Here is a 17,326-nt window from a genome sequence, read left to right on the forward strand (position 1 = left end):
GAGAGCCCAGAGAGGGCTCCCAGGTGGGGGTGGGCCCAGCAGATGGACTGGGCAGTGATTTGGGGCCACACTGGTGTTTCTGCCAGCCGGGGCTGCCCTAGAGTCTTGGGGGGAAGCAGAAACCAGCTTCTGCTGGGGTTAGCTGAGGATTTACTCATCTTTCCAGGAACTCTGGAAGGAAAGCAGAGTCTTGACGGTGGGATTTGGGGATAATACTAATCTCAGGACTGGTACCTGATCCAAATAAAAAAGGAGCCTGTCTTACCCCAGTTTGGTCTGCCTTGATCTTTCAGTGCTCCATCCCTCCGAAGTAGGACGAGGAGCGTGTGTGTGTGTGTGTGTGTGTGTGTGTGTGTGTGTGTGTTTTAACCACCATTTCTGCCTGCCTGCTCCCAAGGCATTTTACACTTTGCTCTCCTTTCCCTTCCCCCCTTCTCTCCCTCCCTCCTCACCCCCACCCCTCAAGCAGAGCGGAAGGACGTGCTCTGACTTTCTCCAGCAAAGCCGTTTCACAGTTTTATTCATGGCACTCTGCCTTTGTGGCCTCCCTCTGCGGATCCGGAGACCTGGCTGGGCTGTCCCTAGAGGCAGGCTGCATGCAGGGGCTGCAGGCCGGGGGGGCTGGTATCAGCCATCCCCCTTGGGTGGAGTTTGAGATTCTCTGAGAGGCTCTGGGCAGTGCTGGGTTCCAGTGCAGCTCCACCTCTTACCATGAGATCCAAGGGCACCTTTTCTACCTGTCTGTGATGAAAACTTTCTACATCTGTAAAAGAGGTATAATAATAATACCTACCTCATAGGAACATTGGAGGAATAAACTGAATTAACTGAATTAATATCTCTGAAGTGCCTCCAGCTGAGCCTGGCCTTGGCATGCCCTCCTTAGGCCTGGTCTAGGCCAGGTTAGAAAGGGGAGCTGAGAGTTGGACTGGCTGAGCCTTGAGGCCCATTGATAGGGGCCAGGACTGCAGAGGGAGGGTCGGGGCAAGCAGGCTCCTGGGGAGTCTAGGCAGAAGTGCCAGAAGGTCTAGGTTCATGGTGGGGCTGCTGATGACCTGGTGCCCTTTAAGCCCAGGCTAACCCTCTCCCATAGGTGGTAGCCTCACACAGCTAGGCTTTTTTGGGCCTGTGAATTCTCAGTCAGTGTAAAACACTTCTTCTCTCTCTCGCCTGTAAGCCAGTAGGTGAGCTGAAGGTGTGCTACGTGCCTGGCCTGTAAAGCGTGGCCACACCAGTGCTGTGCGTTCCTTCTCAGGAGTGAGGCTGCCTCTGGCCAGGCTGGCAGAGTGTGGACCCAGGTGACCTGTGTGTTGCACAAGTGGTGTGAGCAGGCGGAGGCCCCATGTTTATCCCCTTGTCTTGGCATTCCGTGGCATCCTGTGAATGCTGGGCCGTTCTGGAGCAGTGGTGTGCGACGGTGGGGAGTCTCGGTAGGCTTGCTTGGGTAAATGGCCATCTCAAGTGTTACATTTCCTTGCATACAAACTCCTGATTTCCTGGAGCATTCTTCCGGAGAAAAAGTCCTTTTGTGTGAACATCCTGTTGCCCAGTGTCACTTCTTCCTGCCCAGAAACGTCCAGTACCAGCTGTTACTTCTCTGGAAATTCTTTGACAGTCCGGCCACAGTGCGGTGGCATTTGCACACCCGAGCGCAGCCCTTCTTGTGGGTGACTTCCCAGGGTGCGTGCCATGTGCAGGGTTCCCCCCGCAGCTCCGGACAGCTTCCCTGAAGGTGCCATTTGAAAAAGGAAAACCAGGATTTTGAGAACTTCTAACTGCCAGCTGCCAAGGGCCAGGCCATTAGATGCTGGCATTAACTCTGGGGTAGCCCCATTATTAGCCTTCCTTTTAAATAGTTCTAAGTTATTTCAAGTGTTCTGGCTCTTTCTTTTTCTCTTTTAAAGATTATTTATTAGAGAGAGGGAGCTCACATGAACACGGGGAGGGACAGAGGGAGAGGGAGAAGCAGGATCCCAGTTGAGCAGGGAACCCAATGCGGGACTCGATCCCAGGACCCTGGGATCATACTTGAGCCGAAGGCAGATGCCTAACCCACGGAGCCACCCAGGCGCCCCTCAAGTGTTCTGGTTCTTAATGAGTATCCTGAGCACCGGAATCAATGGCATGCATTTCCTTCTATGTCAGTGAAGGCTCAGTGCCCTGCAGGTAGCCCTTGCTAGTGGAATCTTGGCCACCCACTGACCACCCCCATCCTGGGATGGCGGCTGCTTTTGCATAGTCAGCATGGCCCAGGTTAGAGGGTGGGCAGGGCAGGAGCCTTCCTCGGAGGGCTTGCTCGAGGCTCCAGAGCTCTCCCTCCTGACCAGCTCTGAGGTGAAGCCACTGCTTCCCTAGGCAGTCACACTCTGGAAACTCCCCACCCCCAAGCAAGGCTGCAAGGCCACTGAAGGAGGGGTGCACTCTCACAGGGGCGGCCACCCAAAATCAGCCGCGGTGAGGATTTTTGTGGCCAGGGGAAGAAGTGAATCACCCTCCTCACCAGGCCTTTCCCTAACCGCTGGAGACTGCGTACATAAACTTCTGGGGAGTGGGGGGCTAGCAGTGTAAACAGGGCCGTCAGCCGACCTCTGCTGCTACTTTCAACATGAGAGAGAAGCTGCTGCTCCTTTCCAGAACTGATCTTGAATCAGCTGCCTGGTTGGTAAAGTTAACCACCAGGCAGCATTTATTAAGGAGAGGCAGGGAAGGAGCATGATAAGGCCTATGGTTGAGAAAGATGCTGATCCCGTGTCAAGGACCCTGGTCTTCTGGGGGAGCTGGTTACGTAAAGGGCAAGGGTCAGGTCAGAGCTGAGGGACTGTTACTGAGAAGGGGTGGCCCAGGTGTGCCCTGGTGGGAGAGAGGGAGGCCCAGGCCCCAGCCATGAGTAGGACTTTACCGATCCTGCCAGCCCCAGCAGGAGGCTGTGGGGAAACGGGCTACAGTGCCATCGGGACTGGGCAGGAGTTGGCTGTGTTGGAATGAACGATCTTGGGAGGCAGCAGGCAGCACACATGTGTCCTAAGCACTGGGACAGAAGCTTCATATACATCATCTCATTTGATTGTCAGGTCTCCTCTGTCATCACAGCCTTACTGCCAAGTGAAACTGGCTCAGAGACTCAAGGTCACTTTCCCGAAGTCACATGGGGTTTGCATCATTCTGGCCTTCGAGCTCAGCCCCTTAGCCACTCTGCACAGCAGGGGTGGCTGGGGCCGTCTGGGGCCTAGCATGCCAGTTAAGGAGTGGGCATTCTGTTCTGCAGGTGACAGGGAGGCTCTGAGCGGAATTGTGGCCTCCAGCTTCCGTCACGGCGCAGAGGCTGGCTGTCCGCTAGCTCTGGGAATCCAGTGAAGGATGAAGAGGATGGACTGTGAAGGGAGGAAGGGGAGTGCATGCTCCGGGAGGCCAGGGAGCTTGGGAGGGGACCGGAGGGCACACAGAGGGAGGAGAGGCTTTTGTTTCTGTTTTTTATTAAGTGGGAGATAATTGAGTATTTTCCGTGCTGGCTGAAGGACAGCAGATGACTGTGATGGATGGTACATGGTCGGTTTGCCAACCCTGAGCGGGTGAGGCGAGTATGGCTGGGAGGCCCAGAGCGCAGCATCTTTAGGTGTGTGGTACCCCCATGTTTTCAGGGCAGGCTACAGGCTTGGAGAGTTGGGATGGGAGTGTGGGGGACCAGCGCTGCAGGGAGGGCCTGTAGGGTGCTGGCACCCAACCCCCCAGCTGTGTGAGCATCTGCACTGGGGCCCCGTGTTGTAGACTCAGGACTCCCACACTTGAGCACTGGTCTGGTGGGCTGGAGTTTGGTTGGAGCCACCTTTGTGGGGGGGGCAGGTGGGGGTCTCAGGGGCATCAGGCCCCAGAGCAGTGGGTGGAGAAGACAAGGGGTGTGCCTTGACCTTTGCTGGATAGAGAAGGGCCTGGCCTGCAGATTGGAAAGGACAGGGTGTGTTAAGCGAGCCTCCTGACAGCAGGAGTGGACGTGCTAGAAAGAGGACAGCTGTTGTGGAGGGTTTTGGCCCAGGAGGGGACAGTTGGAGGCCAGGATTGTGGGGCAGCACAGTCCTAGGTAATTCAAGGGCGTGACCTTGGGAGGAGGCCCCAGGAGCTAGTGAAGGGAAAGACCACCTGCGTGCAGGAGACAGTGTGGCCTAGCTCTCCACATGGATGCCGCACCCCTAGGCACCTCCTTTGGGGTGTTTGTGAGGCAGTGATGGGAGGACGCGTGCCCCGGGGCCTGGCACGAACATCCCCATTCTGTGCATCCGCTCACTGCCAAGCCCCCTGGCAATGTCTTAGAAGGTTCTAGGACTTTGTAGTTCGGAGTCTTTTTGGGCTGCCTTCGATCCACTGACACTGGTGTCTGTAGCTGGGTGGATCGGGCCACGAACCTCCTTTTCCAGACTTGACAGCTTTTGTGTTGGTCCCTGACCAGCCACATCGCTGTCATCAGCAACACTCCTAGGAACAGAGATGATGCTGGAGGGGCGGGTCAGTGACGGTGTCGGAGCCCTACAAATCTTTTGACTGTGGCAGTGTTGTTTGTCGTCCCTCCACTCTCCCTTGTGGAAGATTCTGGAGCAGGCGGTGGTGTTTTCAAGGAGGCCTGCCTAGCACAGCATACATCCTACCTCGGGGAGGCGGCCCGGGAGCTGCCTTGGCTCTCTGGCCCCCACCCCTGCTCCCTGTAGGCAGGTGGCTGATGAGCCTTGCGTGGCAAGCAGATGAGAAGACACGGATGTTTCATTTCATCTTACTGTGTCAGAACCAGTCCCCGTGACCCACTTCTCCTCTTTCTCAGGAGCTCTTATGCAAATTGTTAACAAGCAAGGGGGTGGCTGCTGCTGCCAGCGGCCTGTGGTGTGTGTGTCCTGCGCCCTGGGGAATGCGGAGCTGCTGACACATTGGCTAATAAAGGCAGGAGGTGGTCACGTGTCTCCCACTGCTGACGGGGGCGGGGGGGTGCGTGTGTCTGCACTTTGAACAGGCATCTTAGTCATGTTGTTTTCACCATTTAGAGAGAAATATATCAAACCTTCCAGTCCCCTGGGCACAGATAAAAGATTTCCAGATATCTCGGCGGCCAAGTCCCAAATGGGATGCAGAAGTGATAACTCTGCCAGAAATAGGCTTTTCCTGAGCTTTCCAATGGTATGGACAGAAGTTCCCAGGGCATTATTTGTGGCCGAGATTTTTTATTTTCGGAGAAGTCCTGGGCTTCACGAATCTTGGGGGGGGGGTCGTCAGTGCATCTGAAGACAAACTTGGTAAACACCCGGGAGTTGTGAGACATGCTGAGGTGGCTGGACTTCGACAGCTCGTGGTGTTTGTTTCCACCCGAGAGGCTATCGGGGGGCGGGGAGCGGGGGCATCCGTATCACACTGTCCCTGTGTGTTGGCTGTAAGGCCTGCAGGAAGATGCTCCGGCAGATGGTATCATTCGAAGAATCTCTTCCGGTCGATCCTGCGGAGGAAAACGCTGCCAGACAGGCCCGGTCCTGTGTGCCCTCGAAGACTGGGAAGATTAGGTAATCGGTAGGAATTTCTTGGTTTTTCTCCACACAGATTCCAGAGCTTCTTTGCAGCTGTCCAAGGGACAGGTGCACAGTTGTGTGTTACCCTTGATTAAATCCTTCTGATTCCTCAGCTGCGTCTCCCCAGAGCGCCGAAGGCTGGGGAGGAAAGCGAAAGCATTCCCGGGGGGGGGGGGGGGCTCGGGCCTCAGCCCGCGCCCGGCACCTCAAGAGCGACGGTCAGTGGCGGAGGCCGTGGTTGTCACACAGACCACAAAGTGCGGCGTTTGCATTTGTTTCTACAAAGTAATGCTAAATATGTTTGGCTTTAATTTTATCTGAAGTCACCTTTGCCTGGCATTTAGCAAGAAAGACCACCAAGAAATGTCTGACCTTTTCCTTTGTTAGGGAGTCAGAACCCACTCCCAAGGGATTCTTACTGGCATATTTTTAAAATCAAGACTTTTCCTCCTTGGCCTATGTAAGTGGACGTGAGTTTTCAACTTGGTTTTATATGCTCCCTGTTGGCTCACGGTACCAGAGTGTGTGGAGGAGTCTCTCTCCTGTTCCCCATGGAGTAGACGTCTTCATCTGAAAAGTGGGTTGGATCAAGGTTTCTTCTAGCCCTGGCTTGTGGTAATATGAATGAGTTCTCATTCTCCGAAGGTGCGGTGTCTGTGTGTAATGCCAGGCTGACCTGGTGCGGACGGAACAAAGGAGGGGACAGTGTCTTAAGGCAGCTCCAGCCCCACGCACATGTCCCAGCAGGGGCTCATGGTGGGAGCTCCCTGGAGGGCCAGCCGGTCAGCTTACCTGAGATCACAAGTGCCCAGGTGCTCTGTGGAGTCCAGGTCGGTGCTGGCCTGTCTCCTCTGCACGCGGCTCACAGCCCAAAGTCTTCAAGCACCATACTTCGGATATTTTATGATGAAAAACAACGCAGCACTGTTTTGAATTTTAAATACTTAATGTTGGCAAAACTGAGTTTTTTTGTCCCTTTCTAGCATTTATATCACATCCATGGTACTTACTGATTTAAACTAATTGTAATTGATGGCTTATCTTTCACAGAATGAGGGCTGGTAGTGGCCTCTCTGGAACTACTGCCGTTCTCCCAGTTTTGGGAAGGATTACTGGAAATAATTGCTGCTTCTTTTTCTTTTTCTTTTTTTATATAGAGGGACCATCTAGAGGTTTTTAGTATTACATACAGAGGCAAGAGAGGATGGTTGCATCAATAAAGTAATAAAATGAAAAGTTGGAAGGACACAGGAGCCACTCCTTCCTTTTTCATGTGCACCTGCCTTGCCTGTCCCTCCACCGGTGACATTTTGCTCCCCAGGAGACCTGTGGCAATATTTGCGCACATTTTTGGTGGTCATGACTTGGGGAGGGGTAGTGTGGCACAGGTAGGGAGAGGCCAGGGATGCTGTTCCACGTCCTCCGATATGCAGGACGGACCCTCAGTGAAGGAGGACGCGGCTCAGAGTGTCCGTGGCACTGAGGTTGACCCTGCCTGGACGAATGCCAAAACCCACCTCCTTCTTGAAGCCTTTTTTAAATCTTTCAGCTAGAAATAATCATTTTCTGCTGCCTTCTTACCTGACTCCTTCCTCTCACATGTAACTCTTTCTGCTAGATGGTGCGTTATTTAGGACACTTGTCAGGCCCCTCACCACCTCCCAGCTCCCTGAGCAGAGTGCTCTGGGCATAGTCGGGGTGCTCTGTGCTGCTGTGTACCTGCTGGAGAGCAGAAAATGGATGAGCAGGTGGGTTTCTTGCTGTCCTATTGGAGGCCGCCGAGTGCCAGGGCCCACGTTTCTGATGCGCCTCGCAGAATCCTCGGCAAGCAAAACGGCCCCACACAGGTGTGCTTGCGAGCATCAGCACCTTGTCTGTTCCTCTGTCGTCCAGAATCGGGGGAGGGCTGCCCAGAGAAGCCCTTTGTTTGCGGGACACTGAGCTGGGCTTGGGGCACTGTGGATCAGGGTTGGGGGGGCATTCTCTCATGCCTCCTCCGCCTGCCCCCTTCCTACAGAGGCACCCGGCTCCTGGCCTCCTTGTACAAAACTGCCTGATTCTCTGATCCACAGATACCTTCAGATGGGGTGTGGACTAAAAAAGCCCCTTCCTTCCTGTAAAGTCTCACCAGAGTTGGTTTTGATAAGTAGTTGCGGACCTTTTCCTCTGATTCCTTCTGTCTGGGGCCTGGTGGTGTTGCCCACTGAGAGGACACTGTGGGGCCTTCTGTTAAAATTGGAGAGTATGGGGCAGGTGCTGCCCTGCGACGTCCGTGTGTCCGTACACGTGGGGCCGTGAAAGGTTCTGTGGGCAGTGGAGGCATTGTTGGTCCTTGAGGAAGAATGTAGGTAGGGCCTGCATCAGGTGCTCAGGGGACCTCTTTCTTCCTGCTGGTCAGAAACATCCCGGCCTTAGGGACCCAGCGCACTGGCGGCCCTGTGACTTTTCAAGTCCTTATCTCTTTCATGGCTCTTCTTTTAATTTTCAGCTTATAAAATGAGAGAAACGGGGCCCCTAATGAGTTCAGCCCAGGCAGGGCTGATGGCAGAGTCGCTGGTCTGCAGAGGCTGAACGTCATGGTAGGTCTGAGATCAGAAAGCATTCCTCCCGTAGTGATCAGTCCGGACTGGAGTCTTGTGCCAAAAGGTAAATCCGGAAGGTGTTGCTTTAGCACACGTGCCTTTCTTTTTGCTTTTATCTGTATCTTTCAGTCAGCCCACTGTCAGAAAACAGTCTTTAAAGTACCCCATGAACTGGGGGAGGTGCTTTGTTGCCCCTGGAGTAGGCCTGCAGAGCCTGGCAGGGTCAGTGGTTGGCCCATGGCAGTGGCCCACACACGTGGTTCTGCTAAGATACTGTAAATGCGATCACTGGCTGGCAAGTTCTGTTACTTGGAAAGTCAGCTTGTGCACCAGATGGCTCTGCTGACTACCAGAGATTTCCTTTAAATAAGGCTTATCAGCTCTACTAACACTTGAGAAATAATATTCTCATGGAGGTGGTTTATAGATAGCTAGAAATGGCCCAGGACAGGGAAGTCATGGGAGGGTGGCCGGAAGATCCCATAAACCCAGACTGGGTGAGGAGAGCCAGCTGCAGGAGGCGATGGAATGGGGGTAGGTAAGGCTGTCTCCCATTCCTGGCTCCCCTGCAGTGTTGACGCTTTACCTGCCTCCCTGCTATTTGGTTTTGATGGAGTAGTGAGATCAACCACAGGCTTTTTTTTTTTTTTTTTTAAAATAAGCCAAAATGGTGATATAGTCAGAGGCACAGAAAATTTTAAGAAATGATTGTCTAGAGGGGTCAGTTTCAAAAGCAGAAAAAGCATAGTGCCACCTGAACATATATAGTATAACTTTCTATTTTTAAAAGGCAGGTCTGGCTGCATAAAAGGGGATTTAGATTTTGGAGTGACAAGATCTGTCTGAGCCTCTTGATTCTTTGCATTGGAAGAGCCCATGTATCCAGGGCAGTGGGGAGAGGTGACTCTCCCTGTTTTTCAACCTAGACTGTCAGGCCTGGGGTGGAATCATTGTGATTGGTGTGGAAAAGAAATGCTTTCTCGGGAGGGGAAAGCACTGAGGGGTAGTGAACCTCTTGACTGTGGCTGGAAGAGTTTCCCTCATTCAACACCATCTGAGATTCGGAGTCATCTAAGGTGGATCAAATGGAATCTTCTACTCTGCAGACTGCGTCCTCCCACGGCAAAGTGCAAACTCTGGGCTGGATTCTAGACAACCCAACCGGCAGGAGTGGGAAGACACAAGCAGCAGTTCAAGATTCCAGCTCTTAAGGAATGCTATGTTACTTTTTACCTTTGGCTCAGATAACAAGCAAGACCTATGTCTTAATTATGAGCCAATTTCGTAATAAAATTCATCTCAATATTTGAAAGTTACCTTGGTCTTAAAAAGTAAGAGTGGATCCCAGGCTAAGTTATGAACCCTGGGTTCTGATCCCAGCATGGCCCCTAGCAGAGAGGTCCCTGCCACTCCTCGTGGCCTGACCGAGTTCTGTTGTCTCCACTTAAAGCCAGCTTGACCTTTCCACACAGCTACAGCGATGAAACGGTAGAGCCCACCCAGTGCTACTTGTGCTCACCCTGTAGACGGGCAGGCAGGCAGGGCATTGCTCTGTCCCCATCCTCTCATCTCCCTCCCAGTCTTCATGTTAAATCACATGGCCTTGAAAACACCATTGTTTCACAACTTTGTGAGTTCTTTGAGGACAGGGACTCTGCCTTCTCACTGAACCCTGTTGCAGTAGGTGTCCAACATATATTTGAAGAATAAATGAACAAATAGAAAAGTGAATGAGTAAATGGAAACTGGCTAGATGTTGATATCGTTAACATTTGATTAGTGCCAGGCTCAGTAGTATTCACACGTTTCTCTCTCTCCATGGTCATCAAAGCAAATGATGCTTACGAAGACAAAAAACGCTACTGTGGCATTGGGATGGGCACTGGCAGTGTGGCCCCAGGTTCAGCAGTGAGCTGTGTAGCCTTGGGGAAAGCACCTACCCTCTCTGAGCCCTCGGCATCCACGTAACCTGATAGGCTCTAGGAACCTCATTCTGATAGCTGGTTACTATCTCTTCCACTCTGGAAGTTGCTGGTTCTTGGGTCTTACCCAAGAGGGCTTTTTATCCAAACTGAAGGTAAGACTGATCTGTCCTGGGGTTCCCTAACTTTGCACTTGAGGACGTGTTAGAGGCACTGCTCTTGAACACTTGAGGGCCAGGAGTAGGTGGACAGAGCTTGCGATGACCACGCGATGGTGGCAGTGATGTCCAGGTGCAGCCACTGGGGATGGTCAAATGTGTTTTAAACTTTTTTTTTTTAAATGACTTTATTTTTTAGGGCAGTTTTAGGTGCACATCAATATTGAGCAGAAGGTACAGAGGGTTCCCCTAAACCTCCTGCCCCTACACACGCATAGCCTCCTCCACTACCCACATTCCCGCCAGAGTGGTACATTTCTTATGATCGATGAACGGATGTTATCATGTTGTTACCACCCAGAGTTCATAGTTTCCCTTAGGGTTCACTCTTGGTGTTGTGCTTTCTGCGTATTTGGGCAAATGTATAATGACATATGTCCACTATTATGGTGCCATATAGAGTGTTTTCCCTGCTCTAAAAATCCTTTGCTCTGAAGTATCTTCTTAAAAAGAAATGGAATCACCTAGCAAGTTTTCTGATCAATCTCATTAAATCTGAATATTTAATTTCCCTCCGAGGTAAAATCCAGATTTCCTAAGCTATAACGTCCTTCATAAGAGAGATTGCCATTCATCTTTGTATCCCCTTCCGTGCTGTGAACACGGTATTTGGTGAAAGGAGGGGAAAGCAGGACTTGCAAACAGTCATGGAATCCCAGAATGATGCTTTGGTGCAAGCACTTTCCCTCAAAACAGCTTCTCCTGCGTCTTTGGCATTTCCAGGCCTAGAGAATCCTGTACAAGCATCCAGCTTGATTAGTGGACATTTTATGACATTTATGACATTTTCCTATGGAAACGTCTAAGCCAGCAAACGGAAACCCCTATGTTCAGGACATCATTAAGAACTAATAGATTGATCAACTACGTGAGAATATTGAGCCGTTAACAGGTCATATCAAGAACCAGGATCTAGAGATCCAAGAGAGGTAGTGGGTGGGGGAAATGTGATGGAAGAGAAACTCAGTGTGCAATATTTAGCACTTACACAGAATGCCTGGCACATAGTGTCTTCACTATTTCAGTCCTCTATTCAGAGTTTGGGTCCAATTTTCTCCATCCCTACCCTCCAGGTGTAAAATCTGAGATGGAAGTGGACAGGCTTGGGCAGTCAAGTCTTCTTTCCTCCTGCTCTGAACCACTGTGTTCTCCTACCTGTTACTGTCAGGGACCGTTTCCCACATCTAGGGAAAATGCCCCCAAACTATTTTAGGAGTGAAACTGCACAGTCCTTCGCTGGAGGACAGTTGTGTGAGCAGCACGTCACAGGGAAGCTGCCATCCTCGTCTCTCCCTTGCTCTCTCCATCCGGGCGTGCACTTGTACCTCCCAAGTACACGTGTAGTAACCAGTACACTTGAGAGGGGTAACAAGTACCTGAGATGCCTTGCTTTTTAAAGAAGTCATTGTTTGAGCTGCATCCTCTTCAGAGCTCCAAATAAACAGGTAAGAGATGGCCCATGTCTGATTTTGCAGGTCAACCCCGGGAGTGTAGGGGCAGTGCAGGGGTAAGGGTTCAGGCGAGGTGCCAGGCCCGCCCCCGGAGGCTCCGGTCCGCGCGGCGGCGATCCAGCCCGGCGCTTCTGCCTGCCCGCCGGGCCGCGCTCCCGCCGCCGCCGCCGCCGCCGCGCTCCCGGGACTCGGCCGCCGGCCTGGGCGCGCGGCCCGCGGTCGCTGCACGTCGGCCCCCGCCCGCCCCGCCCCGGCGCGCATTTCCATTTTAAACCGCCGCCCGCCCGCCCCTCGGCCGCGGCCGGCGCAGCTGCCCGCGAGTCCCCGCGCAGGGAGTGGCGGAGGCTGTGGAGCTGCCGAACTGTGCAGAAAAGGCCTGAAGATGCGAGCGGGCCCCGCGCCGTAGACAATGAAGCCGCGGGCGCCGCCGCCCGCCCCGGGCCCCGCGCGCCGCGGCCGCACCTGCCGGCGAGACCTTCCCCGCGCCTGACCGCTCGCTCCCTGCCGCTCCGCCCACCCTCCCCGCCGGCCCATGGCTCGGCGCCCCGGGCCCGGACCCCCTCACTTGGGCCGCACGGCGCACGGGCCGGCGGGCGCCAGGGGTGCCGTCGTCGCAGCCTGAGCGCAGCCCTCGCGGCCAGCGGGGGGCGTGGGCCCACTCCGGGCGTGCCCGTTCTGCCGCCTCGCCCCGCGCGACCGCCCGACCGCGCGTCCCGGCCCGCGGCGCGCTGGATGCGGCGGGGCCCCGGCGGGCGGCGCGGCGGCCGCGGCCCCGGGCGACATGTACCTGCTGGACGGCGGCGGCGAGCCCGCGTCTCCGCCCGCGGACGCGATGCCGCGCGGGACGCCCCCCAGGAAGACGGTCTACCGCATCTCCGTGACCATGGTCAGGAAGGACCAGCTGGCCGCGCCGGGCCCTGGCGGCCCGGACCCGCTCCCGACTTGGAGGCCCCGGCCCACGCGCCCCCCGGACGCACCCGGGCGGCTGGTGGAGGAGGCCGAGGAGGAGGCCGCGGGCGCTGAGGACCCTGAAGGCCGCCGGCCGCGCGCCTGGGACTTCCGCACCTTCCGCACCCGCAGCACCGGGCAGCTTGAGCTCGGGCGGCTCCGGCCTTGCGCACGCGGCCTCGAGCCCACGGACCTGGCCGGCAGTCCCCCGGGCGTGGAGGAGGGGCCCGGCTCACCCGCTCCCGGCAGCCCCGACGTGGAGGGGGTCCGGGCCGCCCCTCTGCGGCGGAGCCTCAGCTTCAGGCACTGGAGCGGGCCCGAGGCGTCGCGGAGTCGGGCCCTGAGCCGCGGGAGGCGCCACAGCAGCTCCGGGAGTCTGGCCTGGGCGCCGGGTGGCGAGGCCGAGGCGGACCCCGGAGCCGCGGTGGAGCCCGCGGCTCCGGTTCAACCCGCCTCGGAGAAGCGCAACACCCTGGACGTGGGCGAGGTGCTCAGCAAGAACGATGCGCTCTCGGACTTGGAGCGCTGGGAGCGCAGCAAGAGCAAAAACCGCACGCTGGACAACAGCGACTTGCAGCGGCTGGAGCGCGCGCGGGCGGCGGCCGCGGGCCCCGGCGCCGCTTCGGAGCACCGGCTGCTGCGCTTCTTTAGCGGCATCTTCGCGCGCAGGGATGGCGCGCCGGGCGGCGGCCCCTCTCCCCGGAGCGGCGCCTCGCGGTCCCGCGGCTACTTTAGCAGCCTGCGGCGAGCCCCAGCCGACGCACACTCGTCCAGCGCCGAGAGCATCGACGGGTCTCCGCACAGAGGTGGGCAGCGCGGCCAGGGAGGTGAGGGCAGTGGTGGGAATTGCCTGGTTCCGCAGCGGCCTGCTTAGCAGAGTACGCTGGGATTGGGGAGTAGCCAAGGGACCGGCCTGCCCGGGACTCCAGCCGGCAGGTGACCGCGCCAGATGTGAGCTCTCGCTTACTGCGTGTTTGCCCCAGTAACACCGCTGCTGCGGTAGGGAATTTCTGGGTTGCCCCTGCCTCCAGCTGTATCTGGTGGTGCCATTCAGAGTCTCTCTCCTCAGCTACTGTGAGTGAGCCAGTCTGGGGAGAGATCCCGTTGCCCAGCAGCGCGTTTCTATGGCGGGCGCTGGCACAGCCTTCTCCTTAAGCAGAGCCATGAGTTCGCTGTCCCGTTGTGCGCTTGCAGACTGGGATACCTGTGGGCTGCCGCACAGGTGGTGCTGCCTGGCCAGAAGCAGCGGCGTTCATCGTGGTTCATTTCTTCCTCCACCCCGAGCCTGGTCTCCCTGTAGGCGCTGCCATCTGGGAGTGCTGTGGTGTGGCCTCCCTGATTTGGCAGCGCTCACCTATTGCGTTCCTGCTAAAGATGCTTCATCCCAGTGGTCAGGGAGACAGGCCTCTCCCCCACATTGTTTGGAATTGCAACAGGCGAGCAAATCTGGGACAGGATTCTGTTTGCTAGTGATGTATTCTATAGGGGAAGGAAAATCACAACCCCACAGCCTATTCTGAAACTTCGCTTCTCTGTTGTCTTGTGCCCTCCAACAGGGACCTCACAGGGAAGGTTTTGGAGGCAGATGTGACAATATTCTCTTGCAAGAATTAGGTAATCTGGTGGTGGTTGGAGGTGAGACTCCTCCAGAAGTTGCAAAACACAGATCCCCTTCTCTCCCTGTGCGGGGTCATCACCATAAAGGGAAGAGGCGGGGGGGGGGGGAGTGGAGGGGCTGGATTGTTACACCCTACTCGTGTTGGGGTGGAGGGGATGGCTAAAGATACTGTCCCCATGCATTTCACCACTGAGAAATCATTAGTAACATCCTTTTTCCGGATTATCCAACCCTGCTGCTGGTAGAGCTGAAGTGGTTGAGGCACCGCAGTGTGGGCTTTTAATTAGAGGTTTTCAGCTGGTAACTCAGCGGCCCTGGAGAGAGTACTCCTCCCTAGTGGACTTCACGGGGCAGCAGAGTGCCTAGGGTATGTGTGCTAACAGCCAGTGCGCAGACCTCACCGTCCTCCCCGAAGTATTTTTAAGGGAAACTGAAGCTCGTGCTGTCCTGTTGAAACGTGCTTCTAATGATCCTCAGAATGAGATCTCGTTTTTTTTTGTTTTTTTTGTGAGGTTGTAATATAAAGTTACCTGTTGCCAGGTTTGCATTAGTTGAACTCGCTGTGCACATCTTCTAGCTAACCTGCCCTGGAATGTTTTAGAAGGGACTGTGTTTGACTCCAGCCATTATCCCATCCCTTCCTGCATGCTCTTAAGATACTAAAAAAATGATGTGAGTTATTTTGTTAAAGTTGGTTGGTGTAAAGTTGCTTTGCCCTTACTTATGTTCTGTGGAGGTTCAAATCGGCAGGGTCCAGTTCTACCTATAATAGCAGGCTTGAATCTTTGTTTCCCTGGTTTTGGTGAAAATAGTAATTAGCTGCCTGGGTTCCAGACAAGTAAGTACCCATAGTTGGGGGGGAGGGGAGTAGAAATGCACACACGTGTTTAGAATGAACGCATTTCATTGTGGTACCTATTGATAGAGTTAAAAGTATTGGGGTTTGGGTACTGGTGATCCGGTCAGATGGATTGATGCGTTTGAAAAGTAGAGGTGTAAAGTGTGTTGCATTGTTTCCCCTCTGGGGCAGTGTAAGATTATAACAGTAATAATTATGATAATGCTTGGTTGGTTGGTTTGTTTCTCGTGGCCAACCCTTCTCAGGGTGAAATTACTTTGTTCGGAGACATAACACTAGCTAGCATTGTGGGTTGTTTGGAAAACGGACTGTGAATGAGCTAGGTTACAGCACACACAGTCCCAATTCCAGGATCTCACTCGACTCTCAAGTTCAAAGTAATCACAGAAAAAGCCACAGTTCTCACTTGCCTTTGGCTAAAAGGCCTGAAGCAGTGTCTGTGTTCTCCAGATTTGGTAAGGTCAGTGGCTCTTACGGTAAACGTGCAGCCCCTTTATTATGCTGTTCTACTTTCTACGTATTTGCTTCCTCCGATGTAAATTGTTCAGAATTAGGTGTTATTTAAATGAGGTTTTGAATTTAAGGTAAAATGCTCTGAGGTAACATTCTGTTGCGGTGGAACCCAGGCTCAATTTCCCTGTAAGTGTCCATAGCGCACAGGTCCACAAAGCCTTGCCTAAACCATGGGGCCAGGGAGGCTTGCAAGACTTAGAAAGTTTGGATTTTAGGAAGGTGAAATGCTGTGTGTTACAGAACACTGCATGCACAGTGGGGCAGCGTCCTGCATTCGGACACTCACAACGTGCAGCAGAGCCTGAGATACTCCCATTCAGTGTGATAAACGTTTTGCCATTAAGAGTCTGCTAAGCATTTGTGAATAAAGCTTCCATCTTCAGCCCTTTTTGGATTTCAGAGCTATGGATAAACTATTCTGGAACTGAAATGCAGTATGCATCACGAACACCATCTCTAGCTTTCTTTGAATCTTGGACCACAGTGGTTTAAAATTCGAAGTTCTTTCAAGTAGAAAGGAAAGTAGAGGATCCTTGTTATCAGGCTGGTTTTCCTTTCGTTAGACTCTTTCAGCTATTAAATTGTCAGTTGGCTCCGGGAAAATAACTTTAAAAGACTAAGTATTATATTAGATCGTTTACTTAGCTTCTTAGAATGACAGGCTTCGTCGTAGACAAGGTACCCGTGCTAGGGAAGGAAGATCGTCTGCTTTGGAAACACACACAGTCTCACACATGATGTGCGTATGGTTTTCCTGTGTTCTTAAGGCATTAGGATGGGAGGATCGAAGCACCTGCTTCTGCAGGATGGTTCTCGTGTACTTTGTAATCCCTATTAAGGCTTTTCCTCTTCCTCCGACTGTTACACACTCGCCTCCCAGAGACCCATGGCCAATTCCTCTCTCTCGGGGTCATAACCATCAGGAGCCCAGACGTTTCAGGGCGGCCCTGTGTCAGGTCAAGGGCAGTTTCCTATTACCTGACACCCACCTACCAGGGTAGAGTCTGTCGACACAGTATAATTTAATGCAAAAAAAGATTGCATAATAAGTGACGAATTACACTGTAGGGTGTCCCTTCCTGGCACGTGCTGTCTGCGTCCCAGTGCTCCCTGGAGCCAGCTGTAGGCAGTGCCCACGCAGGGCTGCAGGTGTCTTTGGGGTGTTCTGTCGCTGTCTGCGAGGATTGATGACAGCAATACAGTGATTCATGGATAGGCCTGAGCTCAGCTTTTCAAATTAGTAATTTACAGCTGATTTTTGACAGCGCGTTTTTATGTGCGGCTTTGTTCTTTAATTTCTGATTCCCTTGATTTGTATCACTCAACTTGTGCAGCTTGGTAGACTGTTTTATAGTTTAAAAAAAAACACAACCTTTAGCGGAGAAAGAGGAAGCAGTAATTAAATGAAATAAAATTATTGAAATAACTTGGTACATTTTTATTTTTAAACTTGATTTGTTGCTGAAAAGACGTGGTTTTAAAGAAACAGTATAATTCAGAGTTTCTCATTTGAAACATTTTAAACTAATTATGTACTCCCTATTTGTGAAATCACATGCTTTTTATAAATGACTCTAGATAGTAATTTAGGAAAACCTTCGTTGTTTTGTTACAAGGTTGAATTGCTTTCCTGGAGAACAGAGCATTCCAGTTGGGCTCTGGGCAGAGCTGCCCC

General features: G+C 53.5%; 1 protein-coding gene across 9 annotated transcripts in view; it reads left to right on the top strand.

Annotated features, from left to right (window-relative positions):
* Window positions 1-17,326, top strand: part of AGAP1 (ArfGAP with GTPase domain, ankyrin repeat and PH domain 1) — a 530,989-nt gene that overhangs the window by 137,621 nt on the left and 376,042 nt on the right. For 6 of the 9 annotated variants that reach the window (XM_045794049.2, XM_087864651.1, XM_045794052.2 and 3 more), the window contains exon 1: window positions 12,480-13,467. The exons of 2 other annotated variants lie outside the window; for them this stretch is intronic. In XM_045794049.2, the coding sequence (XP_045650005.2) occupies window positions 12,495-13,467 (973 nt within the window). In that variant the 5' untranslated portion in view covers window positions 12,480-12,494. Of the gene's footprint in view, window positions 1-12,477; window positions 13,468-17,326 lie in introns of those variants that run through there. One more of the 9 variants, XM_087864639.1, reaches the window with a different exon arrangement.

This window comes from Ursus americanus, chromosome 1, assembly GCF_024610735.1.
Source record: "Ursus americanus isolate L20-20 chromosome 1, mUrsAme1.1.p, whole genome shotgun sequence".
Lineage (NCBI taxonomy): Eukaryota > Metazoa > Chordata > Mammalia > Carnivora > Ursidae > Ursus > Ursus americanus.